Source organism: Podarcis filfolensis (assembly GCF_964270895.1).
Source record: "Podarcis filfolensis genome assembly, chromosome: 3".
In the NCBI taxonomy this organism is placed as follows: Eukaryota; Metazoa; Chordata; class Lepidosauria; order Squamata; family Lacertidae; genus Podarcis; species Podarcis filfolensis.
The window spans coordinates 10379080-10405826 of record NC_139606.1 but is presented as its reverse complement, the minus strand read 5'-3'; the positions used below and the strand labels follow the sequence as shown (position 1 = coordinate 10405826).

Sequence of the window (26747 nt, the reverse complement as noted above, 5' to 3'; positions counted from 1 at the left end):
CTCCTGTTTCGCGGCCGCCTTTCCGCGCAATAAGCCCAATAAAACTCCGCAGGTCTCTTTGCATTTACTGTTGCCATTTAAATTATTCAGTGTGTTGCGGTAATTGAATCCTAAGCTTTAAAAACTAATATACTCCCTCCTTGTCACCGCTTTCTGAAATCACGAAATCAGCCCTAACAGGTGCTGATCAAATACTATTACATTCTATTAAAAGGAAAATTCTATTCCCTGTTTTCATTTCCCTTTATAAAGGGGAAACTAAGTAAATGCATTTGAACGTTATTTAATTTTTAACGCTTTTAGTCCAATTTGGACGTTAGGGAGCGTCTCCAAACTCACAGAACCAGACGGCGGGGCAATAAGTTTCGCTGACAGGAATTAATCCAAAACGGAATCCCTTCTTCCGAGGCTCCCTCTCGGCGACGGAGGCTGCGCCGTGCAAACACCGGCCAGGCTCATCCAAGAGGGAGGCGAACAATTTCTTGCCATGAGGTGGAAAGAAACGGAGACTGAGGCAAATAAAACTCTGGGGAAACTCCACCGTGGCCCCACAAAGAACGATGCGCTGTATTTCAACAGATCTAAAAGGCACCGAGCCGAAGAAAGGCCACTTTAGTTTCTGACATATTTTACATGCACATACCGCAGAACAGATTCGAATCTGGGTAAATCTGAGAGTCTTTCCTCCTCCAGGGAAAAGCACTTGGCGATTCTCTTTTCCCACTTGCAGAAATGGGGAGAGGGTGGAGTTCCTTCCCCCTACCCCAGCTTCTGGGTCGAACATTTGTTATGGATTGCTGCAATCTGACATATTCTATTTTATTATTTTATTTTAAAACCCCACCCGCCAAGTAAACACGCCACTGAGCGCGCTGTTAAATACCTCTGGATACGTGAATTTTACCGAAATGCTCGCCTCTTCATTGGCCTGGGGTTGTTTTCCAGAAAACCCACTTCCATCCTTAATCAGAGGGAGAACTGCCCTGTCTAAATACCCCTAGCTGACTGTCCTTAGGCATTTTTTGACTCGGCCCTGAAGTCCCACTGGGTCCAATGAGACTTATTTCCCAGTAAATCTTCGTAGGGGGGGCGGTGTCTGAAGGCTTCGGATCCCTCAAACTAAATGGGGGGAGGAGGAAAGATGGGGATAACTCTGGACTTCCCAAACCAGAATGGTTTCCCTTTATTTGCATTTAAAAACAAAAACATCTCCCCAACCCCTTAAGACGGGGCGCGGAGCGGGGAATCGGCCCAGTTGCGGTCAGCCCGCGCCTTCCTCCCTTTTGCAAACAAAGCAATATATAGGAAAGAGGGGCATCGATCCCAAATTAATCCACCGAGGAGGGACGGAACAGCCTCTGCAACGGCCAGCCTGGAATTCTGTTCAACTAGCATATTGGTTAATGATTCCAAAGGGTGGGAAGGGGAGGAGGGGAGGGGAGGGGAGGGGAGGAGGGGAGGGAGCCCCCCCCCAGCAATTGCTCAGGTTTGTTCAATTTCATATCGCTAATTTCGAAAGGCAACCCTCGCAGATGCTCATTGCAATATCCGCCCCGCATTATCTTAGCTAATAAATTTGACCTATTGTTCGTTTGTTAAAATGATGTCACCACGGAACAGTCCCTAAGCTCCTATTCCAATGAATTAGGCCTTTATTGAAACCCGGGAGCCAATGGGAGGAGAGAGGCTTGTTTGGGGTGGCCAATGGCAGCTGCGGGAGAGAAATTAGAAGCAGGAACTCCAGGTTTGGTTCAAAAAAAGATGACAGAGAGCCTGGCGAGCTGGACCAGTCTTGGCAAAGTTTCAGTGTGACATCCATACAAACCAAGAGGACCTTACATGGATCTACTGTGAAATAAGGAAGGGGAGCGTTTTTATAGGGGAATTCTTACGGTGTTGTTGTTGTTGTTGTGTGTTTTTTTAAGGTTTTTTTTTTTACCCCTTCTCCTTTCGTTTGAGCCAATATTTCTAATTCACCAAGGATGGATCAGCCAACGAACACGCAGACCCCGCACCAACACGAACCCATCAGCTTCGGGATTGATCAGATTTTAAACAGTTCCGACCAGGAGACCCCTTCGCAACCCGCCCCGCGAGGATCAGACGTCGGCGGCGGCGGCAGCGCGAATTACCTGGGCAGCCCCGTGGGCAGCCGGACGGGCGCCCCGTACCCTTCTCTCCCAGGCGCCTTCCCTGGCATCGGGGCGCCCTTCGAGGACTCTGGATCTTACAGTGTGAATCTCAGCTTGGCTCCATCTGGCGTGATCAGGGTGCCAGCTCATAGACCCATCCCTGGGGCAGTGCCACCTCCCATTTCTAGTGCCATACCAGCCATGCCAGCTGTACCCAGCCTTGGCAGCCTCAACTTCCCCTGGATGGAAAGCAGCAGGCGGTTCGTCAAGGACAGATTCACAGGTAAGCGGAGGGGTGGTTGGGATGCGAGCGGGAGGGAGGGGGGGTGTCTCAGAGGCACGACCCCGGGAGAAAGAGAGTGAAGAGGGAAAGAGGGCGAACTTCAGCCCGCAAGTTCCTTTGGCAGCGTGTTTCCAAAGCGTCCCTGCTTCTAAAAATTATACTGATGTATGTGAATGTATATACATACAGACATACATTGCGCACACAGGCACTCAACCTCAATATCATGCAGCTTCAACAGGGGGAAAGAAATCACCTTAAAAAAAAAAAAACCAATGCAATTCAGTTTTGTGCGTTGTGTAGGGAGAGATAAATATTCCCATTTTGCTGATGTGGAATGTGTTTGTGTGTCTAAGTGAGGGAGGCGGTTGATCAGTTTGTGGTACCAAATTGTGGTTTCAGTATTTGGGCGGCCAGGACTGAGACGCAAACATTCTACTTATTCCCTTTTTATGTTTGTTTCTTTGGGATTTTCTTTTATTTTCTTTAAAAATCACCGTAAATAGTGACGGCCTGGAAAGCTGTCCCCGCGCCACTAATCTGAATCGACCCCCCGCGCACAGAATTCAAAGCCTCGATTCTGATTCATGGTTTTGTGGGGCTGATTTGTTTAAATCGCAGTGTACAAGGAGAGAGGGGAAGGCGAGGGAATCGCCGTGCCTAATCTGATTACAGAATGTAAGAGAGGGGGCTGGAGGCGGAGAACAAGCAGCTAAAAACTAAATGAGAAAGCTAGGGTGGTAATTTAAATATCTTCGAATCCAATGCGGATTAGATGAAGGACGAGGAAACGGGGAGATGGACATGGTTAGAAAACCCCCTTGCAAATAAGCCCCCTCCCCTTATGAATGTGGTGGTGTTTCACTTCAGGGTGAAGGCATTTATTTGTGGAGAGAGGGGGGCTTTAGCTGAGGTGCCCATCAGCAAATCTTAGGATAAGCAGGCAGAGAAAATGAATGTGATAACCTTTTACACTTCGAGGGGCACTATATTAAATGTGATTATCTTCATAATCACTTGCTGGCTTGGTGAGTATATTTCCTAGCCAGGAATGTACTCAATTTGGCCAGTTCCTGAAAACGAAAACTCTTATTTCCACTACTGCTTAACAGCTTCTCCTCCATCCATCCATCTCTCTTTCTCTCTTCAAGGCTGTTCTTACTTAGCCCGTCCCTGTTTTGGGTGGATGAGATGTGCTTTTTTTGGTCTCTACACCACATACCTTAACTTGCGCGCCCGCCTTCTCTGTGATTCGAAATTAATGGGTCCAGAATAACTTCGATTCCCTTTCACAAAGTCTCTCTAGGGAGGGCTTGAATCCCCACGTCACCCATAAGGATGGACTGGATGGGGGAGGGTGGTCGTGGGCGGGACAAGCCACCCACTTTTGCCACCCGCCTAGTTACTGGGGAGGAATGTCACACAGCACTAAGAGAACTAAACTAATCCATGTTAAGCGCGCTTGAATGGGCGCCTCCAGGCGCTCTCCTGCGCTGCTTTCTCTTACCATGTCTAAGTGTCCAACTCCCGAGGCCTGCTAAGATGCTTCCGAAGCGGAGTTTATCGGCGATCAAAGCACTGTTGGCTTATAGAGGGAAGGGAAATGACGCCCCTCTGCCCCCTCCCTCCCTGTGCTGCCCTGGGGCCCCTAGCCTGGTTGGGGCAGGGCTCCCGTCTGTTTCTCTCTCTGCCCCCCGTTCCTTTGCGCGTCTCTCTCACCCTGCCGCGTCTTCTGTCCTAGCGGCGGCGGCGCTCACTCCTTTCACGGTGACGCGGCGGATCGGGCACCCTTACCAGAACCGCACCCCGCCCAAGCGCAAGAAGCCGCGCACCTCCTTCTCCCGGGTGCAGATCTGCGAGCTGGAGAAGCGCTTCCACCGGCAGAAGTACCTGGCCTCGGCCGAGAGGGCGGCGCTCGCCAAGTCGCTCAAGATGACCGACGCGCAAGTCAAGACCTGGTTCCAGAACCGCAGAACCAAGTGGCGGTGAGTCGGTGGGTCAGTGGATGGCTGTGGGGTGGGGTGGGGGACTGAAGGAGTAAATGGGGAGAGAGCAGGATACCTAGGGATCGGGGCCTGCCCTTCGCCCTGACACCTTTCTCTGTCGCCACAAATGGAGTTGGTGAAAGGAATGGTGCTGAAATGGACAGCGACCGAGGAGGAAGAGCGCGGCGCTCTAATTCTAGCGGCGTGTGACTTCTCGTTTACTGTACAGAGTGGCAGAAGCGAAATTAAATAGAGCCGTAATTTATTCGGGGAGCGGGTGATAATCTTTTCTCCCCACACCGTGATTATGAAACACCCTTTCTCGTGCTACAGAGCCCAAGCCAAATCCCAAAGTCCTTCCACAGGCATCCCGTGCTATTTTGGGCCCATCCGCCTCTCCCCGACTCTCTCTCTCCCTGAAAAGGAGGCTTTTGCCCTCCTTTCGCCGGCATCCTAAACGCGCGATCTTGAAAAGCGGAGCACGCACACATGGAGCCCGTTCTAGACGTCCCCTTCCATCCAGCGACCTCAGGCCCACTGGTTTGGAAGGTAGGATCTAGGTAATGACAGGGAAAAAGAAACCAGTTGCTCACTCTGCGCACATTCTGTTCACTATAAATGCAGTGTATCTCTGGAGTTTTTGTTTGTTTTGGTAGAAATTAAGGAAGACGACCACAGTACGAGGCAATAATAATTAATATTAATATTAATAATATTTTTGCGCGGATCCGGGAGTTAATAAAGAGGAATTCGCTCTCACAGTAAAAGTGAATCTGCAAAGAGATCCGTACAACATTGTGGCTCCTTCGCCAGAATGTCAGGCGAGGTGGTGACGGACACGGGCTTAGGCGGCATTTCAAAAAGGATTAGAGATTGTTTCATGGACAAAAGGCCTGTCTGTGCCAGCAAGGGGAGCTTCAGATCTCCCAGTTGTTCCTGGACTCCCATCATCCCTGACCATGGGCTACCTGGCTGGAGCTGATGGGAGTTGGAGTCTAACAGCCCCCCCCCCCACATTCCTTGCCTTTTGCTATAGAAACTAAGCAGAACTTCCAGGTTCGGAGGCAATGTATCTCTGAAAGCCGGGCGTCTGCTGAGACGTGGGAGCAAGAAGGGCTGTCGCTTTTATCCTCTGGCTTGTGCTGCCCGGATGATCGCTGCTGGAGGTAAAATGCGGGACTGATCCAGCCAGGCGCTTCCAGGCGCGCAGAGGCACCGAGAAAAGACACCCTCGCAACACCCCGAAACAGCTGTCCCAGTGGCGCAGGACTGCATTCAAAATCCTCCACTCCGCCACCGTCCATTTACTCTTTACACCAACGCGCGAGGCTGAGTTCGGAGCGCAGTCAAATGAGCTCGGAGCGCAGTAAAAAAATATACCCACCCTTTTATTTCCCCAAAGTTTTGACGCCTTGATTTACTCTTCAAGCGTTCTTGAGAGCTACTGGACACACCTATATATACCTATATATTTGTGTGTGTGTGTGTGTGTGTGTCTTTTGAATGGCAACACCCTACTCGGAAGTAAACTCTGCAGTTTTTGCTTTTCCGAGTAAGCAGGGCGCAAAAGGCTCCGGCCTTTGGAGGTCGGATCTCCTCTCCTGGGAGGTTTGCTCGACGCTTTCCACTCTCGTTTGAGGCTGCAAACCGCTCCAAGGCCACTGTTACTTGCAAAGCTTTATTTGTATTAGCGACGCTGACTACGCCTCGTCCTCCTTTGCTGTAGGACATCCGATTAATGGAAATGGACTCGCTTTGCTGTTGCGACGAGCGCCTGGGCCCTCGGACAAAAATGCCGATATAATTATTGTATTTGTGTTAACGGCACGATAACGTGAATGCTACGCTATAAAAACAACAATAACAATATTATTATTATTAGCTATTCTTTTTAAAATTATTTTTTATTGAAACCTTTCAGCATAGACTACAATAAAAAACAGATTAATCCAAAAAGGAAAAAAAGAAAATAACGTGAAATATTATCATCATTTGGATTAAGAGATCTAAATCCCGGGTCACAAACGGGAAACATTACAAGAGGAACAACCGATTCTGTTTCCTCTGGAAATCTGTTGGACAGGATCCAACGCACAAGGTTTCTATTTCTTCTTAAGCCGGCCTTTCCCCAGGTTTGGGCCGCTGTCTCATTTGTAGGGTGAAAAAACCCCCAATAGGGATCCACTTTGGGCATCTCGGCGCATAATAGCTTCCAGGCTCCTTCGTTTGCGACCTTAACAGTCGGAGGTTGGGCGACATCAGAGATTCGGCCCTGATTTCCTACCCGCATTCCTCACCCTGCGCCTAAAAACAAACCCAGAATAAAATAAAACAAAAATCTCGACCGCCTACAATCATTACTGAAATGCTTTTGGACATTTTATGCAGTGCTGATTCAGAGTCCGCATTACGCCTGTTCATTTGTAGCAGCGCAAAGGCAGGTCCGGAGACCGTTTCGCGTCGCTTGGGCACCAAAACGAGCGAGCAAAGTTCCTGGGAAAATGAGTTGGAATAGATGGACTGATAAATAAAAAAGGCTCCTACCTTTCCCCTCCAGTCTCTCTAAAAACAAATATCCGCCCGCCAAAACAAAAGCCTTTTAATTCAGCTTTTGAAAAGGAAGCCTTTCGGTCTGAAAAATGCGAAATACGTTTAAATTTTATTTTATTTTTTGGTTTTAAATTTGGGCATTGGGAGGGGGAGAAGTGAGGGGGGGCGTGAGGGGGGTTTTGTAGCTAGAAATTGTTTGGAAAGGGGAGAGGAACCCCCCTCCCGTTATTGCAAAGGGTTGTTTTCCACATTTGAAAAAATCAAAGCACTGTTCCATTTCCCCCAGTCTCGCCCCAGATGACTTGAGGGGCTCCTGCCGGATTCAGCCGGTCATTCACGGCTCTCCCCGGTCCCCCGCGGCTCGGTCAGAAATCATGCGCCTCTTTTCGAAAACTCAGGGTTTATTTCTGTTCCCCGCCCCCGCAATCGATGACGACGATTCCGATCCCCTCCCAGGGAAATGCAACCGGCGTTTCAAGAACTGACCAGCAGCGGTAGAGGCCGCGATCGCCGCTGTCCGCGGCTCAAAGAAGAGGCCTCGGTCGCTGGATCGGTGCCTCGCAGTTTAAAAAAATACCAGGATCCGGAGGGATTCCTGGGGAAATGCGTTGGAACGCGAAAACCCTTGTTGAATGCAGGTGGCGATTGCGGGGCAAGAAGGAGGCTTACTCGCGAGGAAGTCGCCCCGCGTAGAAATCCGCGGCTCGGATTTCCGGGGAAACTGGCCTAGCTGCGCAGAGCGCAGTTGCGGGAGGAAGGGGTTTTTCCATCCCGGTGCCTTTTCGACTCCGGTTTTTGAGCGGCCACAGGAGTCAAAGTGGTTCAGGGATTCCGGGCCTCACCCAGTCGACCCGTTCCTACTTTCCCAAACGGCGGTGAGTTCCAAGGAGGCTTCACCGCGGCGCTGAAAAGCGCCAGGACTTTGGCCAACGAAGAAAGGCGTTTGGCGCCGAGATGTCCCGTCCGCGGACGTTTCAAGGAGAATTTGCGCCTTTTGGGGTTAAAATTGGGCAGGCTATTTCCAACTGGCTTCCCCGGCTGGTGACCTCTGGGAGCGCCTCCAAATTTGGCCCAAATTCAGGAGAGATAGCTTTTGGAGAGCCGAGCAAGTCCGCGCGCCTGTGTAGACGCGCCGCGTCTCCATCTCGGGCGCATCATATCGCGGGTTCCTTTTCGTCGCGCTTTCTTGTTGGAAGGGACAAGCGAGACTGAAAGTTACGGGTGCGGGAAACCAAGGCTAACGCCTGCGCTAGTTGAGGTCAAGGAATCTCAACTCCACCGGCTGCGGATCCGGCGCTGAATCGGCTTAGAAACCAAGTCCTTCGGATTAACGGGTTCATGGCTCGCCCAGGCCTGACCTCCGTGCCTCAGTTTCTCTCCCGCAGTCCTCCCCCGCCCATTTATCCTTGAATTCCTCTGATAAATTCTCGTACAAAGCGGGCTTTTCCTGCCCCACTTAAATTATGGGGATGCCCAGGTTTGCGCACAGGTCTACGTTTGCTGGCTTACTTTGCGGGAGGGAAGGAGGAATGGGATTGGGGGGGTCGCCTCTTTTAGGGGTGGTATTGCTCTGCTTTGGAGAGCGTAGAGAAGGGATTTTGGGGGGGCCGTCCAGTTTGGGAAACGTTAGGATGTGCGGCTCTCGTGTTTACTGAACGTTCCTCCTGGCTTTCTCGCGCCAGAAACTTGATTTGTGGGCGGCAGGTGCGAAGCAATAGCAGTTGGAATAAATCGCGGAAAAAGAGGCACTTTTCTGCCTCTTTGGAGGGGCGGAAAAGGGAGGAGGCGGTGTCTGTGCCACGATCCGGTTAAAACAGCCGGGGGCGATTCCTTGACGCGCCTGTCGCTTGGGGCGCCCAGGATGGGGGAACGGAAAGTCCTCGACGTGGTGGGATGGGCCGGCCGCCATCTGAGCCCCATCTAAGCAAGCTGCGCTCCTTGAAAGCCGCATCCCCCTCGCAGAAGGCAGAGTTATTATTTAAACGAATAAAAGGACCCTGTTAATTCGGAGCCCGTGGAAACTGTTCCGGCGAGCCAAAGGGCTGCCACTGTGCACCCGCTTGGGAGTAAAGCTCCACCGAACCCCTTCTTTTCTCCCGAGGAGGCCTGAGTCGCGCTGCTCGACCGGGGGAGTTGAGCAAACTTAACCCCTTCTGAGTAAACCTGGGGCCCTCTCTCCAGGATGCAAATCCTCTCTGCCCGTATTTCTGTGGACTCGATGGGGAGGGCGGCCTTCTGAGTGAGAATCCGGGTGGAATTTGCGCTGTCCAAAGAGAGAGAGAGAGAGAGAGAGAGAAAAGTGTTTCGTTTGGGCTGGAAGGAAGCGGGCGGCCGGTGGCGCAGGGAACCTTCGGTTTCCCCTCGACGGCCACGGAAGGCGAGCGCGGGCTTTGCTTGGGCGTCGTCGGCTGCCTAGCGAGGGGACCTTCTGAGCTGTGCCTTTTTTCCTCTTTAGGAGACAGACGGCGGAGGAGAGGGAAGCCGAGAGGCAACAGGCCAGCCGGCTGATGCTGCAGCTCCAACACGACGCCTTCCAGAAGTCCCTGAACGACTCCATCCAGCCCGACCCGCTCTGCCTGCACAACTCCTCGCTCTTCGCGCTGCAGAACCTCCAGCCCTGGGAAGAGGAAGGCTCCAAGATCCCGCCCGTCACCTCCCTGGTGTAAAAGGATCTTGGCCCGGGCCGGCGGGCGGGCCTCGGAAAGGCAGACACCCTCCTCCACCTCTCCCTGCATGAACCGAAGGCCGAAACTCAGCAAAGAAGGTGCTCCGACCAAAAAAACACAACCGCGGAAAGGACCGAGGACGCGGTCCGAGGACGCGAGTGCGCGCTGGCCGCGGGGAGGGGTTGATCCCACTTCTGACACCACTGTTGCTGCCGCTGCTGGCGATGGACCCTCGCGGAGGCCCTCCGTATCCCTGGAGGGGACTGCATGGATTATTGTATGAGGAAGGCTCTCGCCAGCCATATTCCTACCCCTCCACCCTGCCCACCGCCGCCACCAAGCAAGAACTACTTGGATGGCTCTTGCCAGTTCAACGCTCCTTCCAGCCTTGGAAGTTTCCCCAAGCCCAGAAGCTAGAGAGAAGGCCGCAGATCTTGCAAAGGCAAGAGCCCCACCATATATCTGAATTTTCCAAGGGCAAGCAAGCAAACGAACGAACAACAAAACAAACAAGAACTTTGCCTCGGTGTGTGTGTGTGTGTGAGTGAGCGAGTGAGCGATAAACTCTTGGGTACTGCGCCAGGAAAACCAGGGCGCCCCTTCCCGCATTGCCTCCCCTGGCCTAGATACCCGCTTCCCTACTTACCCGCAAGTGTCGATGGTGGGAGGGAGGGGATGCCGTCTTTTTGGGAAAGGTCTTGCCGGGTGCCTTCCGTTGCCCAGGCCTCCCAGTTCATAATGGTTGGTTAATGGTGGCCGTCGAGACAAAACAGCCCCGACAGGGACCGGGAGTTTCCAAGCGGTGCCCCGGAGACAGGAGAAGGTGCGGGGGCGGAGAGAAGGAAAGGGGGGGTCATTTCTGTGTGTCTGTAAAAAGAAAATGTGAATAATTTAATTTATTTATGCCTCGAGATGCCGAGCACTGTTAATACGCAGAGAGAGGACTTTGATATTTCTATGGAAAGCGGAACAAATATTTTCGGTTGGCTCGAGAAAGGAGAATATAATAGGGGGCGCGCTTTCCTCCTTTCCTCCGGCTCTTACCTTGGAAGGCCGGCCCTCCCACCCCGAAAACCACTTAGCAAAGGAAAATAAATCCATTATCTTAAGGAACCCTGTTAAGCTGAGAAGCCGCCCGCCCCCAGCTGTCTCCCAAGCGAAGCTAACGCCACCCGTAATTTATTCGCCACGGTAATAAGGGCTCCCCTTTCACGCCACGCAGACTCTCGGTTGTCTTTATTACGATTATTTTCCGCCCCAGCCTCCCCTTTCTGGCAGGATGCGAAGATGGAGCGAGGCTGGTTGGAACGGGGGTGGTGGTGGTGGGAGGGGGGGGAGCAAAAAAGAAAAGAAAGCAACCTCCCTCCCCATGTTTCTCTCCCCCCCCCAAACCCCATTGCGCAGCCGAGGCCCTTTGCCCGCGACCGAAGTAGAGAGAAAGCGCCTTATGTTTCATAATAAAACTACGAAGGAAGAGCGGAGGTTGATCCAGACCGTGTATAATACTTTGTACTTGCTGAAAGGTGTAAATAAACGTTTTCTTTAAAAATGGTTCTGGTCTGAGCTGTGATTAAGGGAGCCTGAAACCTGGATTTTGAACGGCTAAAGTGGACTGAGGGGGCTCAGTGTTTTCTCCCGCGCAGCTGACTCTTCCCCTTCAGCGTCCCCAGCCGGAGAATCATCTACCTCCACCATCACCTGCTGGTCCTTTTAGCTGAAGATTTGAATTTTTGAATTTGAAATACTTGATTGTCACTTGTACAACTTGTATACAGTGAGATTACACGCACACACCCCACTCAGCTCTCTTCGTCTTAATTCCCCTGTTTACTGACGCACACCCACCAAACCCAAAAGTCAGTTGCCCTGTTGTTATCTTTACATTCAGCAGCCTAACAGCCCATGGATAGAAGCTGTTCTTTACCCTGTTGGTGCGACTAATCATGCTTCTATATCTTCTGCCTGAGGGCAGGAGATCAAGAAAGTGCCGGCCAGGGTGTGAATCATCCCTGAGGAATTTTCCTCACTCTCCTGAGGCAACGTTCTTCCGCTATTTCATCCAGTGGATTCACGGGACAGCCCATAATATCTTGTGCTGTATTCACCACCCTCTGTAGGCACTTCCTATCAGATGATGTCAAACCAGCGTACCACACCGTGATGCAGTATGAAAGGACACTTTCTATTGTGGACCCGTAGAAGGAGGCAGTGGCGTAGCGTGGGTTGTCAGCACCCGGGGCAAGGCAAGTAATTTGCGCCCCCTAACCCGTGGATTTGCGCCCCCTAACCCTAACCCCCAGACGTTGGGCCCGGTGCAGCCGGCCCCCCCCTGCACCCCCACGCTACGCCACTGGAAGGAGGTCATCAGATGTTGATTGACATTGCTGATGGATACTGAACCTGGGCAGGCCTTCTAGACTGCCACCTAGCTGAAGTCTCCTCCCCTAGAGGTGCGTGCGTGTGTGTTAGAGAGAGAGAGAGATAGATCTCAAATCCCTAAGCTTTATCCAAGAGCTTGTCTCCTTCCTCCCAGGATCTGAGAGCTGCAGAAACCCACAACATTGGGATAGCTCCAGGTGGAGACACATACAAAGAACGCTGTGAAAATGCTCATTTAAAAAAACATTTTAATATATATATATTGACTTTGCCATTCGCTCACCATCACCATCTTGTCACATTTGCATAATGCACTTAAAACGTTACATTTGCAGCTGTGTAGCTGAGTCCCCGGGAAGCGGGTGGCGCTGTGGGTTAAACCACAGAGCCTAGGGCTTGCCGATCAGAAGGTCGGCGGTTCGAATCCCCGCGACGGGGTGAGCTCCCGTTGCTCGGTCCCTGCTCCTGCCAACCTAGCAGTTCGAAAGCCCCTCAAAGTACAAGTAGATAAATAGGTACCACTCCGGCGGGAAAGTAAACGGCATTTCCGTGCGCTGCTCTGGTTCGTCAGAAGCGGCTTAGTCATGCTGACTACATGACCCGGAAGCTGTATGCCGGCTCCCTCAGCCAGTAAAGTGAGATGAGCGCCGCAACCCCAGAGTCGGTCACGACTGGACCTAATGGTCAGGGGTCCCTTTACCTTTACCTAGCTGAATCCCCAGGCTCCTCGTCAGAGCAGTGGACTCTGATCAGTGATCCACTTTGGGGTTTCTGAATGCGAAAGCCGGTCCCTCATCATCAGGCAGGGGCACAGGAGGAGGTGCAATGCAAGATGGGGCCCGGATCCTGTACCTTGAAGAAGGAATGCCAGCAGGCACAGTTCCTCCTGCTACTTGCCAGGAAATCCTCTTCTGGGCGATTATTACAGGCACAAGAGCTCTCATGGGTTGTCTGAAGCTGGCTTGCAGGGCTGGGGAAACTTTTTGGGGCTGAATGCTGCCATCACCCTTGACCATGCTGACTGGGGCTGAGGGACTTCAGCAAGACCTGGGCAGCTGAAGGTTGCTCAGATCTGGTCATAGCTGTCAACTTTTCCCTTTCCTCCCCCCCATTTTTTTATTGGTTTTCACAATATTATAAGCTAACAAACACACAAGACAAACAAACATAAATCATAGCCTTAATGAAAATTACACTTATTAACTTTGTTAAGTGACTTCCTCGCTTCCCCTTGGTTGAATTTCATTGCGTGTCCTTTTAACGGTTTTCCAAATCCCAGTTCTTACGAAACTTAACTTAAACATTAACATCCTTAAATCTTCACCTTATGGAATTAAACATATTAATTCATCACTTAACATAAATAAAACCTAAGCCAGTTAAGTATCTGCAAGCTGTTTTCAATTAATTTAACTTAACAAATTTAACTAGATAGTCATTAAATTTATTCCACTCTTCCTGATACACCTCCTCCTTCTGGTCGCGGACTCTTCCGGTTAGGTCGGCTAGCTCCGAAAAATCCATCATCTTCATCTGCCATTCTTCTATTGTTGGTAATTCTTGGGTTTTCCACTTTTTAGCTAACAAAATACGAGCAGCAGTTGTGGCATACAAAAATAATTTTACATCTTTCTTGGGCAATTCCAAACCTGTTATTCCAAGAAGAAAGGCCTCTGGTTTCTTTATAAATGTATATTTCAACACTTTTTTTCAATTCATTATAAATCTTTTCCCAGAAGTCTTCTGAAAAGACAACTTTTCCCTTTCCTTGCAAGGAATCCTATTCAGAATAAGGGAATTTCTCTTAAAAAAAAGGGAAAAGTTGACAGCTATGGATCTGGTGGCTGTGATGCACAGTTGGGCCACACCTGACCTAAGGTGGGTGGCATACATTTTCCTATTGCTGCCTCCTTAAACCACAATTAATGTTATTATCATTAGTACTGTAGTAGTATTCAGCAGTAAAATAGAGTTGGGGGAAAAGGATGGAGACAAGTTCAGATTAGCTCTTATCTTTTTGGGCTGCAGGTCACTGAACGGATGCTTCTCCAAATGGGGAGCCAGGATAGCTCTAATAATAATAATAATAATAATAATAATAATAATAATAATAATAATAATAATTTTTCATTTATACCCTGCCCATCTGGCTGGGTTGCCCAAGCCACTCTGGGTGGCTTCGAAGACATAAGAACATAATAAAACATCAAACATTAATAGTAGCAATCTGATCCAACATAAAAGTCAAGATAACTTTAAAACAAACAACTTATGTCAAACAAAGCAACATTCAACAACCCATCAGAATCTAATAGTAAACAGGAAAATTAAGCACCAGCAAATAGTAATTAAGCAGTTCAACCGCAATAAAGAATTACCAATATAATCAATAAAAGTAGCAGAAAATCACAATGCATAAAATACTACAAAACACACAAAACCATGTAAAAGGATCAAAATCAGAAACAAAGACGCACAACCCATAAAATTATTAAAAAAATATATATCCCTGAACTCCTCTCTTCCCAGCTGCTACTGCTGTTCTCAAAGTCATAATCTGGGAAAAGTGAGGTGGAGCAACGCAGGTGGAAACTCCATTGCCTGACGAGGAACAGAAAGTCTCTCTCCCCTCACTTAGAAAACTAGCCTGTCAAGGAGCTGGCTAGACTTCAGGGCTTCGCCTTCCCCTGGTCCTTGCAGCAAGGGAAGCCCTCACAGCTGTCCTCAGCTGTGGTCTTCTTTCTGCAGATGGGGATGGACTTGCAGCTGGCTTGCATGGTCAACTCTCGACTGCCAGACTTGAGCTGCCTCACCCTCTGGGGTGTTGGGTAAGCAAAAGAGGAGGTGCGATGCAGTAAGGGCACATTTCTTTTTCTTAAATTTCTACACACCTTTTCTCCAGGGAGCTCGTGGTTCCTCTCCTCCCTCTTCTTTTTGCCTGTGGAGGAGAAAAGAGAAGCTTCTCATTCGCCTCCATTCACCTGTCTTGCATGGAGAAGCAATCTGCTAAGGAAGGGATGGTCCTTCTAGTCCAGCAGAGAAGAGCTCACATTACAAATGACGGAAAGGCAAGACCCCTTGATATTGGTAAAGGACCCCATTTTCACATGGAATGGGGGTGTGGGAAGAGAAGCTTGTAAATATTGGCCTGTATTTGGTTTCCTTAGCTCCACCCTGCTGGGACTATTTCATTTCTTTTTTTTTTCCTTCAAATTTTTTTTTATTGGTTTTCACAAGATTATAAACAAACAAACACATAAGACAAACAAACATAAATCATAGCCTTATTGAAAATTACACTTATTAACATTGTTAAGTGACTTCCTCGCTTCCCCTTGGTTGGATTTCATTGCATATCTTTTTAACGGTTTTCCAAATCACAGTTCTTGTAAAGTTACAGATAGGTAGCTGTGTTGGTCTGCCATAGTCAAAACAAACAAACAAAAAATTTCTTCCAGTAGCACCTTAAAGACCAACTAAGTTAGTTCTTGGTATGAGCTTTCGTGTGCATTTCTTCTGAAGAAGTGTGCATGCACACGAAAGCTCATACCAAGAACTAACTTAGTTGGTCTTTAAGGTGCTACTGGAAGAATTTTTTTTTTAGTTCTTGTAAAATTTAACTTAAACATTAACATCCTTAGATCTTCACATTATGAAATTAAACATATTAATTCGACACTTAACATAAATAAAATCCTAAGCCAATGAAATGTCTGTAAGCTGTTTTCAGTTAATTTAACTTAACATATTTAACTAAGTAATCACTAAATTTAATCCACTCTTCCTGATACTCCTCCTCCTTCTGGTCGTGGACTCTTCCGGTTAGGTCGGCTAGCTCGGAAGAATCCATCATCTTCATCTGCCATTCTTCTATCGTTGGTAATTCTTGGGTTTTCCACTTTTTAGCTAACAGAATACTTGCAGCAGTTGTGGCATTCAAAAATAATTTAACATCTTTCTTGGGCAATTCCAAACCTGTTATTCCTAGAAGAAAGGCCTCTGTTTTTTTTTTATAAATGTATATTTCAACACTTTTTTCCAATTCATTATGAATCTTGTCCCAGAAATCTTTCACCTTGGGACAGGTCCACCACATATGATAAAAGGTTCCTTCCTTTTCTTTACATTTCCAACATAGATTGTCACAGTTACGATATATCTTTGCTAATTTTATAGGAGTCAAATACCATCTGTACATCATTTTCATTATATTTGTTGACAATTTAATTTCTGTAGGTGTGGAGGGGTAGTGATCCTGAGATATGTTAATCTCTCCCCCCCCCCCGTGTCACCTAGACACCAGAGTAAGACAGACAGACAGAATGAATGAATATATATTGAATATTGTAGCCATTTTGCAAATGTTTTAGACAAACTCTTCCCAGCGGGCAGCATCCATCCATTGCAGGAGAGGTGATGCTGTCCACCTTGCTAGCTAGGAATCTTGATACCCAAGATCTTTCTCTCTCTCCTGTCAAGAACTTTCTTGAGGACTCTCCCCCCTTCCTCATCCCCTTTGTTGCTGAAGAGGTACCTTCACCGTCAAGACCAGGAACCCCAAAGAACGAGGAAAAAAGATTAAACTCTCTTTCTGCAAAATATCAGCTGGCCAGCCCCTACTCTGCCCCCCCCTTGAACCTTCTGCTTTGAATCTCAGTCAGGCATGGGCGTAGCCAGGATTTTTGTTAGGGAGGGAGCAGGCCTTTTGTCATGGGGAGGGCCAGAACTTCATTTTGCTATGTATTTTTTAATTGATTTTTATTTATTTAAGGGGGCAGCTGCCCCTCCCTGCCCCCTGGCTACGCCCATGCAGTCAGGCCCCCTCTTTCTTGCCCTCTTCCCTCCCTTGCTGTGCTTATTTCTTCCTCTTTAGTTGTCTCAACCCCAAATCTCAGACTCCTGATACACTCACTCATCTCGGTCTCCCACCTTTCTTCTGATTTTAATCTGAAAACTCCCCAAAGCCCCACATCCCAAACCTCCCTCATTCTCCTGCCTTTATGGTACAACAGGGGTCGGCAAACTTTTTCAGCAGGGGCCGGTCCACTGTCCCTCAGACGTTGTGGGGGGCCGGACTATATTTTGGAAAAAATAAACGAATTCCTTTGCCCCACAAATAACCAAGAGATGCATTTTAAATAAAAGGACACATTCTACTCATGTAAAAACATGCTGATTCCTGGACCATCCGTGGGCCAGATTTAGAAGGCAATTGGGCCAGATCCAGCCCCCGGGCCTTAGTTTGCCTACCCATGTGGTACAACCTTCACCTCTTCATCCAGCACCCTCACTCCCCTTTCTCTGACCACATCCTAGTTTTCCTGTGTGTTTCTAGGAAAGCTACTAAGAATAACCGTTGTACTCATTTTAACTCTCCTAAACTGAAGCTGACATTTGCCTACTGTTTTCTTCTTTTGTTTGTTTTCTGTTATAGTCAATGCACTCATTCCCACTGATAGCATAAGGTCTACTTCTGATTTATCTCTGCCCTCTGCATTAACTTTTTGGGTGTCAAACTCTGGAGCGTATCCAAGTCTTGATGACGAAAGATCCACAAGACGGAGTGGGAGTGTTGGACTGCGTGCAAGAATTTCAGATTTGTGTGCAAAAAGTGCACACATCATAACCATGCAGTGTGCAAAACGTACCTTCTCCAACAAATTTATTTGCAAACACATTATTGCTCTTCCCTTAGAATTTGCCAATCTACTGAGGCTACAAGTTGAGTGTGTTTGCGTGTGGCAGGGAGGGTGGAGCTATGTAAAAGGTAAAGGGACCTCTGACTATTAGGTCCCGTCATGATCAACTCTGGGGTTGCGGCGCTCATCTCGCTTTATCGGCCAAGGGAGCTGGCGTACAGCTTCTGGGTCATGTGGCCAGCATGACTAAGCCGCTTCTGGGGAACCAGAGCAGTGCATGGAAACGCCGTTTACCTTCCCGCTGGAGTGGTACCTATTTATCTACTTGCACTTTGACATGCTTTTGAACTGTTAGGTTGGCAGGAGCAGGGACCGAGCAACGGGAGCTCACCCCATTGCGGGGATTCGAACCGCCGACCTTCTGATCGGCAAGTCCTAGGCTCTGTGGTTTAACCCACAGTGCCACCCACGTCCCAGCAGGGTGGAGCTAAGGAACACCAAATACAGGCCAATATTTACAAGCTTCTCTTCCCACACCCCCATTCCATGTGAAAATGGGGTCCTTTACCAATATCAATGGGTCTTGTCTTTCCGTCATTTGTAATGTGAGCTCTTCTCTGCTGGCCTGAACTCTCCAAGCCTCTTTCAATAAGCTGCATTTATTTTGTGGCATCGATTGCTGGATCTCTGCCACCCAATCCATCTCAGGCAGGATGCTTCCGACTCAACATCTTTAAAAAACCTGCACTCTTAAAAGGAGAACTTGCCACAGACGAGCTTCTTCTTCCCAGGATCCATCAGAAAGAGACGAAGGCTGAATGTTTGCAGTGGGGCAAAGTGCAAAGAAAGTTTTATTCAGTTCCGGGCCGGATAGAGGCCACTTCTAAGACGTGGAACTAGTTTATCAGCCATTCCCCCTCTCACTTTCAGGGAACCAAAGAACTGTAGGCTAGAGACCTGTAACACTGATCTTTCGGTCATTTGCCAAACTATAGTTCTCAGGATTCTTTAGTCACAATGAGCATCAAATCCATGTACATTTTCAGCGCACATACATATCTAATACACCTTCGAAAGCTAGAAAGGAACTTCTGTTTGAGAGACAAACTTTACAAAGTCCAGAAAATGATCAAAATGGGGGGGATTATTGGGTTGTTTTTTATTATGTATTTTGTGTTTTTATATTCTGATTTTATGTTGTAACTGCCCTGAGACTTGCAGGCAAAGGGTGGTATACAAAACAAACAAACAAAATGACGATGATGATGATAATAATAATAATGATAATGACAAAACTACTACTACTACTACTACTACTACTACTACTACTAGGGACGCAGGTGGCGCTGTGGGTTAAACCACAGAGCCTAAGGCTTTCCGATCGGAAGGTCGGCGGTTCGAATCCCCGCGATGGGGTGAGCTCCCATTGCTCAGTTCCTGCTCCTGCCAACCTAGCAGTTTGAAAGCACGTCAAAGTGCAAGTAGATAAATAGGTACCGCTCCGGCGGGAAGGTAAACAGCATTTCTGTGCGCTGCTCTGGTTCGCCAGAAGTGGCTTAGTCGTGCTGGCCACATAACCCGGAAGCTGTACGCCAGCTCCCTCGGCCAATAAAGTGAGATGATTGCAACCCCAGAGTCGGCCACGACTGGACCTAATGGTCAGGGGTCCCTTTACCTTTACTACTACTACTACATCTTTGTGTTGGTGTAAGTCAGCTTTTTTAAAAGCCCCATGGATCACGCCACCCACTGGGTATTGGCTAAAATCGCCTGGCGTGATCCCAGGGGAACGGCCAGGACTTCTTGCTCCTCCCCCCCATTTTAACCCTGTCAGGTGAGCTCTTGGGTCCCGCGCGCAACCAGGACCCTCTGTTATGAGGATCCCATCTGCCAGAACCTACCACATCTCACATATGGGTGATAAAAACTTATATTTCTTCTCTCTTTGGTGATCACTTGTAGCCGAGTAAGATTGTCTTCCATTAACACGGTTTTAACAATGAGTCTGTAAGTGACTGTGGAGGCCAGTTCTGGATCCACACGTCCTTCCACAGTGGGGAAATTGGTTCCCGGGCGGGAGTTGATCACGGTGTGGATTTGCCAAGCATGCCTTCCTCTTAGCACGTTTCTCCCTTGCATCCTGAGTTTGAGTGTCTTCAAAGTCCGTGACACCTTTGGTCAAGGCTGTTCTCCAACTGGAGCACTCGCAGGCCAGTGTTTCCCAGTTGTCAGTGTTTATACTACATTTTTTTAGATCCAGCGAGTGAGGATAAAAACTTATGGCACTGGGAACAGAGGGACAGTCTTTTGCGACCCCTGCTGATGGTTTACGACTTCCATATTCACCAATCAGGACTAAGGATCCCAACCTGGAACACTGAATCAGCAGAAGGGTGGTTCTAGCTGGGCTGAGTTCGATGAGGCACCGAAAACTGGAACAGAGCCATAAAACTGCCTGCCACCGAGAGTGCTGTGTGCCGGGCCCATGAAGGATTGCTTTAATTATTTGAATTTAATTTTATATTTAATTTTAATTAAGGATTTTATTTGATTTTTACTAGGAATTGGTGTTTTTGACTAGGAAGCAATTCCGGAATCTTTATCTTCTGGGACCATTAACTAAAGGCAAAAAACAATTTATGTTGCAAAATATTGCAGTGAATCTTCTGCAGTGAACTCCTGTTTGGGGTTCTAGTCAGGCAGCCCTCATCTTCTTATTTTCTTTTTTTGCCCAAGTGATATGCTCCATTCCTCACTGGCTGTTTTGTTTTTAAAATATTTTTGAATGCTTAAAATAATAAAGATTTTTGTACTTCTTTAAACTTTGAGATTTCCCTGAGAATACCGATTCGTCTCAGTGGCTTTGTTCTGGATAGATATCCATCATCACTCTCTGCCTGAGTTCACTATTAGAAGGTCTGATTAAAGATGACATCTGAGCTTTTCTTTACCGGCAACCACAATCGCCAAGCACAGACTAGAAACAAGGTTTCCTAGGACAACCCAAAGCAGACCTAAAGCCGCCTGTACAACTTATAAGGCAGTGGTTCTCAAATTTTTCTCTCTGGGCCACATTTTCAGAATACAAATTTGCATGTGCCACATGCAATTTTTTTTTCATTGATAAAAATACATTGGAAAACAAAAAGAGCCAAATCCTAGCTGTGCTTGATTTATAACAAAGAACACAACTACTTTATACTATGATCATGGGACATCCAGAAAGTATAAAACAATGCAGCTACATAAGAACACAAACCATTCTCAAAATATAACTATAAATGAGCCTTTTACATATGTACTGAAACGCAGTGAGAGGTGTAAACTTGCTTTTCCTGGATAATCCCATTTAAAGGTAAAGTTATCCCTGACCGGTAGGTCCAGTCACGGACGACTCTGGGGTTGTGCGCTCATCTCGCTCTATAGGCCGAGGGAGCCGGCGTTTGTCCGCAGACAGTTTTTCCAGTCATGTGGCCAGCACGGCGAACCAGAGCAGTGCATGGAAACACTGCTTACCTTCCTGCCGGATCGGTACCTATTTATCTACTTGCACTTTGACGTGCTTTCGAACTGCTAGGTTGGCAGGAGCAGTGACCGAGCAACGGGAGCTCACCCCGTTGTGGGGATTCGAACCGCCGACCTTCTGATTGGCAAGCCCTGGGCTCTGTGGTTTAGCCCACAGCACCACCCGTGTCCCCTAATCTCATTTATATCAGATCTAATCCGAGTCAAACAAACTCTCATCTCACCAGCACAAAGAAGCCTTTCTCTTTTCTGATTTTTCATTTGTTAGAGTTGAAAATCCCTATTCTAATAATAATAATAATAATAATAATAATAATAATAATAATAATAATAATATATACCTGGTGTGTGCTGTAGGAGGGAGTGAGAGAGGCAGGGGGAGGCACCAAATTTTAGTGTCACACATGCTCAAATTGTGACTACTGGATATAGGGAAGTGCGCATGTATGTGCTTTCCTCTCTGTTTCTTGGTGGCGGCTGATGCCTCCCTGGGGGAGGGCATCATGCAGCACCCAAAAATCCAGATGTGCTTATGGACCTACAAAGGTGGGTGGCCTTTGTCCCAGAATGATGCCATGTCAGGTACCTGGTAGGAAATTTTAAAATAAAGCTAAGTGGGGGCGCCACAGCGCAAGGTTGCTGAACACTGACACTGGCCCTGTTCTGCTCTGTCTAATCTGCATCATTATCATGTGTCTTCTATTATTGCCATAATAATAATAATAATAATAATAATAATAATAATAACAATAATAATAATAAATTAATTATTTCTTCCTCGCCCATCTGGCTGGGTTTCCCCAGCCACTCTGGGCGGCTTCCAACAGAAGCTTAAAAATACATTAAAGCATCTGTCATTAAAGACTTCCCTAAACAGCATAGCTGTCAATTTACAGATTTGAAAATAAGGGACCAGCAGCCTTGAAAATAAGGGACCAGCAGCCAAAATAAGGGACCTGCAGCCTCACCTGTTCCAGGCACTCCAGTCTTCCTGTCCTCCTGCAGTCTGGTGAAACTCATGCTGGGTAGCTTCGAGGACACTGTCCAACCAACTTTGTAACCAGAGGTTCAACTGAATAGAATCTGAATCACATGCACCACAAGGCCTATGCAGCCTCAACTTAAGATGGCTCCCTGGCCTGGCTTTGCACTTCAAAGTTTGCAGCAGCACGTGCAACAAAATGGCGTCCAGCATTCAAAAACCCCCTCAGCTTGCATTAACTAGCCACACACAAGGCATGCAAGCTCCACCCCCAGTCGTTCTTAGACTTCTTACTGGGTGAGCAACACAGCCAAGCAACACAGTTGGAGCCTCCCTCCTCCCTGGCCGGCAGGGAGGGAGGGAGAGGAGCTGCTTCCTTTGAAATTTAAGGGACATCATTTAAGGGACATTTAAGGGACATCTATCAATAAGGGACAGCAGCAGGACATGGCGCTGGAATAAGGGACTGTCCCTTCAAATAAGGGACACTTGACAGCTATGCTAAACAGGGCTGCCTTCAGATGTCTTCTAAAAGTCAGATAGTTGTGAGGGGAGGGACTCTATCAGGCAAGGCCTCCTTCCCCCTGCCTTGCCCCACCCTCTGCTTCTCAATGTGTACAGTGGTGCCCCGCAAGACGAATGCCTCGCAAGACAGAAAACTCGCTAGACGAAAGGGTTTTCCGTTTTATGAGCTGCTTCGCAAGACGAATTTCCCTATGGGCTTGCTTTGCAAGACGAAAACGTCTTGCAGGTTTGTTTCCTTTTTCTTAACACCGTTAATACAGTTGCGACTTGACTTCAAGCAGCAACTCATAGAACGCAGTGTACATAGTAGCCTTTTTTGAGGTTTTTAAAGACTTTGGTGGTTTTTGAAGCTTTTTCAAAACTTCTTTTGCAGCCATTTGGTAAGTTAAGCTTTTAAAACTTTTTTGGGGGGTTTTGGATTTTGGGTTGGGGTGTTTGGAATTCAAGGACTTGGTGTTGGGGAGGGGTTTGCAAGAATCTGGAAGCTTGTGTTTTTTTTTCTGCATTTTTATGATTTTCTGTGACCATTGGGGCACTCTGCTGTGTTTTTTTTTTTAAAAAATCTGGATTTGAATTTCTGTGTGCTGGGTGGGTGGGGGAACAGTTGGGGAGGGGTTTGCAAGAATCTGGGAGCTTGTGGTTTTTTTCCTGCTTTTTTATGATTTTCTGTGACCATTGGGCCACTCTGCTGTTTTCAAAAAAAAATTCTGGGTTTGAATTTTGAAATGCTCTTTACAGTATGTGTTACTTTAAAGAGCACTTAATAAACTCTTGTTGTACCAAATTTGGCTTTGTTTGGACTTTTTTTGACCATAGGAACGCATTAATTGATTTTCAATGCATTCCTATGGGATTTCGTGCTTCACAAGACGAAAAATTCGCTAGACGAAAAAATTCGCGGAACGAATTAATTTCATCTTGCGAGGCACCACTGTATTGTATTGTTTTATGTACTATGGCTTGCCATTGTTTTATTGATTATAGTTTAGATATTATTGTAACTGTTGAGTGGATTTCTGTTTAACTTTTATATGGTGATATTATTATTTTATACTATTCTAATGACTGTTGAATGTTACTTTTTTGATGGAGGTTGCCTATTTTAAAGTTATGTTTTATTATCACATTTTTCTATTGCATTAGATTGTTATAAGATGTACATTTTTTGTTTCTTCAGCTTGTAAATCGCCTTGAGTATTGTAAGATAGAAAGACGGCATACAAATTAAAAATGATGATGATGGTATGATATTCCTTTGATATCTGATGGGAGGGCATTCCACAGGGCGGGTGCCACCACCGAGAAGGCCCTCTGCCTGGTTCCCTGTAACCTCACTTCTCGCAGCAAGGGAACTGCCAGAAGGCCCTCGGCGCTGGACCTCTGAATGCCCTTCTATTTGCCGACAAATTTCGTGTTCCCCGAGGTGTCCAGCTATCTGGTCAGGGTGGTATTTTATCTTGTCAAAAGCCAGGCATCAGACACATGTGCCTGGATAGCATTCTGAAGTATTTAGAAAGAGAATATCAATCTCCATCGCTTGTGCTGGCTAAATGCCGCAGCTGCCAACTGCAAGGGTCATGTTAGGGTTGTGTGTGTAATATGTTTTATGGGGTCAGCAAGCAAGCTGCTGAAATATTGCAGAGCACCAACCTCTGCCAAGCCTCTTAGCCATTAGGTAACTGGAGGTAGAATCCTCAGGTCTTCCAGAATGTCAAACTTCTTTTGATTGATCCCATTCATTTCGCAGCCATTGTATGTTGGCATATGCCACATCCAATCCATTAGCTGTGTGCATTCAAATGCACTTAAGTTTTTATTGCTTCTAGTTCTGTGTCATCAGCAAAGAAAGGTAAAGTTGATCTTCATCTAAATCACTGTCACGGATTATTGCGATTGATTACAACAAGCAAAGAGAGCTTTTTCAAGTTTAAAAGTTATGCTCCTTTTATTTCCCCAAGTAGTAATCTGTGCTGTTTAAGTTATTGCACTAGGGCTGCGTCTGAAAATACGGTGTATATTACATTCCTTGTTTCAAACATTTCTTTTAGTGTTAGCTTCTCTCTCTCTCTCCCCCCTCCAATTCTCTGTCTTGTTCTGCTTTTATTTCTTCTTAGTGCTTACTTTGTAAGATAGAATAGAAACTCAAAAAGGCTGTTTGAAGATTTTCTTGAGTTAGCTGGGGGTCTTCTGAGTGTGCCATCAATGTGTAGAGCCAAACTTGGCCCTCCAGCTGTTTTGGGACTACAACTCCCACCATCCCTGGCTAACAGGACCAGTGGTCAGGGATGATGGGAATTGTAGTCCCCAAACAGCTGGAAGGCCAAATTTGGCCATCACTGGTGTAGAGGCACAGGTCAATTCTGTGCCCAGGGCAGCTGTCTACCAGCTCCATTTGGTACACAGGCTGAGACCCTACCTGTTTCGTCAGAGTGGCAAATGCTCTGGTTAGCTCCCATTTGGACAACTGCAATGCGCTCTACGTGGGGCTACCTTTGAAGGTGACTTGGAAACTACAACTAATCCAGAATGTGGCAGCTAGACTGGTGACTGGGAGTGGCTGCCAGGATCATATAACGCTGGTCCTAAAAGAATTACATTGGCTCCCAGTAGGTTTCCAAGCACAATTCAAAGTGTTAGTGCCGAAGGCCCTAAAAGGCTTAAGGAGTGCTTCGACTCCCATCGCCCAGCAGATGCCAAACAGATAAAGAGCTATGTGATTTTAAGAAGACACTTGAAGGCAGTCCTGTTCAGGGAAGTTTATAGTGTTTGATGCTGTATTGTGTTTTCACTATATTTTGTTGGAAGCCACCCAGAGTGGCTGGGGCAACCAGTCAAATGGGCAGCACACACACACACACACACACACACACACACACATATGGAAAAGTAAAGGGATGTGGGTGGCGCTGTGGTCTAAACCACTGAGCCTCATGGGCTTGCTGATCAGAAGGTCAGTGGTTTGAATCCCCGTGACGGGGTGAGCTCCCATTGCTCACTCCCAGCTCCTGCCAACCTAGCAGTTTGAAAGCACACCAGTGCAAGTAGATAAATAGGTACCACTGCGGTGGGAAGGTAAACGGCGTTTCTGTGTGCTCTGGTTTCTGTCACGGTGTTCCATTGCATCAGAAACAGTTTAGTCCTGCTGGCCACGTGACCCGGAAAGCTATCTGTGGACAAACACCGGCTCCCTCAGCCTGAAAGCGAGATGAACACCACAACCCCATAGTCACCTTTGACTGGACTTAACCGTCCAGGGGTCCTTTACCTTTTACCTTTACCTACCTTTTGTGTACAAATAAATGTGGTTAATTCATTACCTTGTTATTATAGACCTCTGGTAAGGGAACTTAATATGCAGGAACAGGAGAGTAAAAGCAAGTTAAGAAACCCCAGTTTGGTCCAAGGTGCAAAGGACATAATTCTCATGAACACGGTGAGCAATGTGTTGGCGTGCCAGGCAGTGTCTCCTTGTTATTCAGGTGAACAGCAGTTGTGGGCTGGTACACTGGCCAGTTTCTCTCTCCTTCAGCATCAGCATGACATCACAATGGCCTGTGTCTCTCCTTCTGGTTGGACACATCCGTGTGAGAACACAGTGGCCAGTCTGTGAAATAGGCAGCATCAGCATGAGATCACAGTGGCCAGTTTTTCTCCCTCAGGTGGCTAGCATGGGCCACAGTGGGCAGCCCCTGTCCTTCAGGCAGGGAGCATCATCTTGTGGGGAGAGGCATTCATTCCTCTTCGTTCCTCTGATGGAAGGCTGGTAGCTCTCCAGATGTTGTTGGACTACAACAACTCCCATCACCCCTGTCCATTGGCTGTGCTCTCTGGGGCTGATGGGAGTTGGAGTCCAAAACATTTGGAGGGCATCAGACTGGGGAAGGCTGGTGTCATCAGCAGATGGTGCCTGGGCAGTCTTCTACCTCACTTGAAGTGATGGACATTTGCCTCAAATCAAAGGATATTAAATAGATGGCTTGAGAACAACGCCACTGTCAAGGGAAGTAATAGTACCACTCTATTCTGCCTTGGTCAGACCACACCTGGAATACTGTGTCCAATTCTGGGTGCCACAATTTAA

At 47.5% G+C, this 26747-nt stretch overlaps 2 protein-coding genes and 1 long non-coding RNA gene across 3 annotated transcripts in view; 2 read left to right on the top strand and 1 right to left on the bottom strand.

The window, feature by feature from the left end:
- The window catches only part of FERMT1 (FERM domain containing kindlin 1), a 637654-nt gene extending 615012 nt beyond the window's left edge, over window positions 1-22642 (top strand). The window contains exons 16-17 of the transcript XR_014546323.1: window positions 22037-22184; window positions 22546-22642. The gene's annotated coding sequence lies outside the window, so the exon portion shown is untranslated. The remainder of the gene's footprint in view (window positions 1-22036; window positions 22185-22545) is intronic.
- On the top strand, window positions 1983-9720 carry TLX3 (T cell leukemia homeobox 3; the record flags this gene model as incomplete). The annotated part of the gene is made up of 3 exons (XM_083606748.1): window positions 1983-2415; window positions 4157-4400; window positions 9406-9720. The coding sequence occupies 3 exons, from the start codon at window positions 1983-1985 to the stop codon at window positions 9614-9616; spliced, it is 888 nt and encodes a 295-aa protein (XP_083462874.1). The 3' UTR covers window positions 9617-9720.
- Window positions 6105-26747, bottom strand: LOC310759563. The gene is made up of 3 exons (XR_014546415.1): window positions 25984-26747; window positions 10263-10483; window positions 6105-6181 (listed from the first exon to the last, which is right to left on the bottom strand). It is a non-coding gene; the product is annotated as an uncharacterized lncRNA (long non-coding RNA).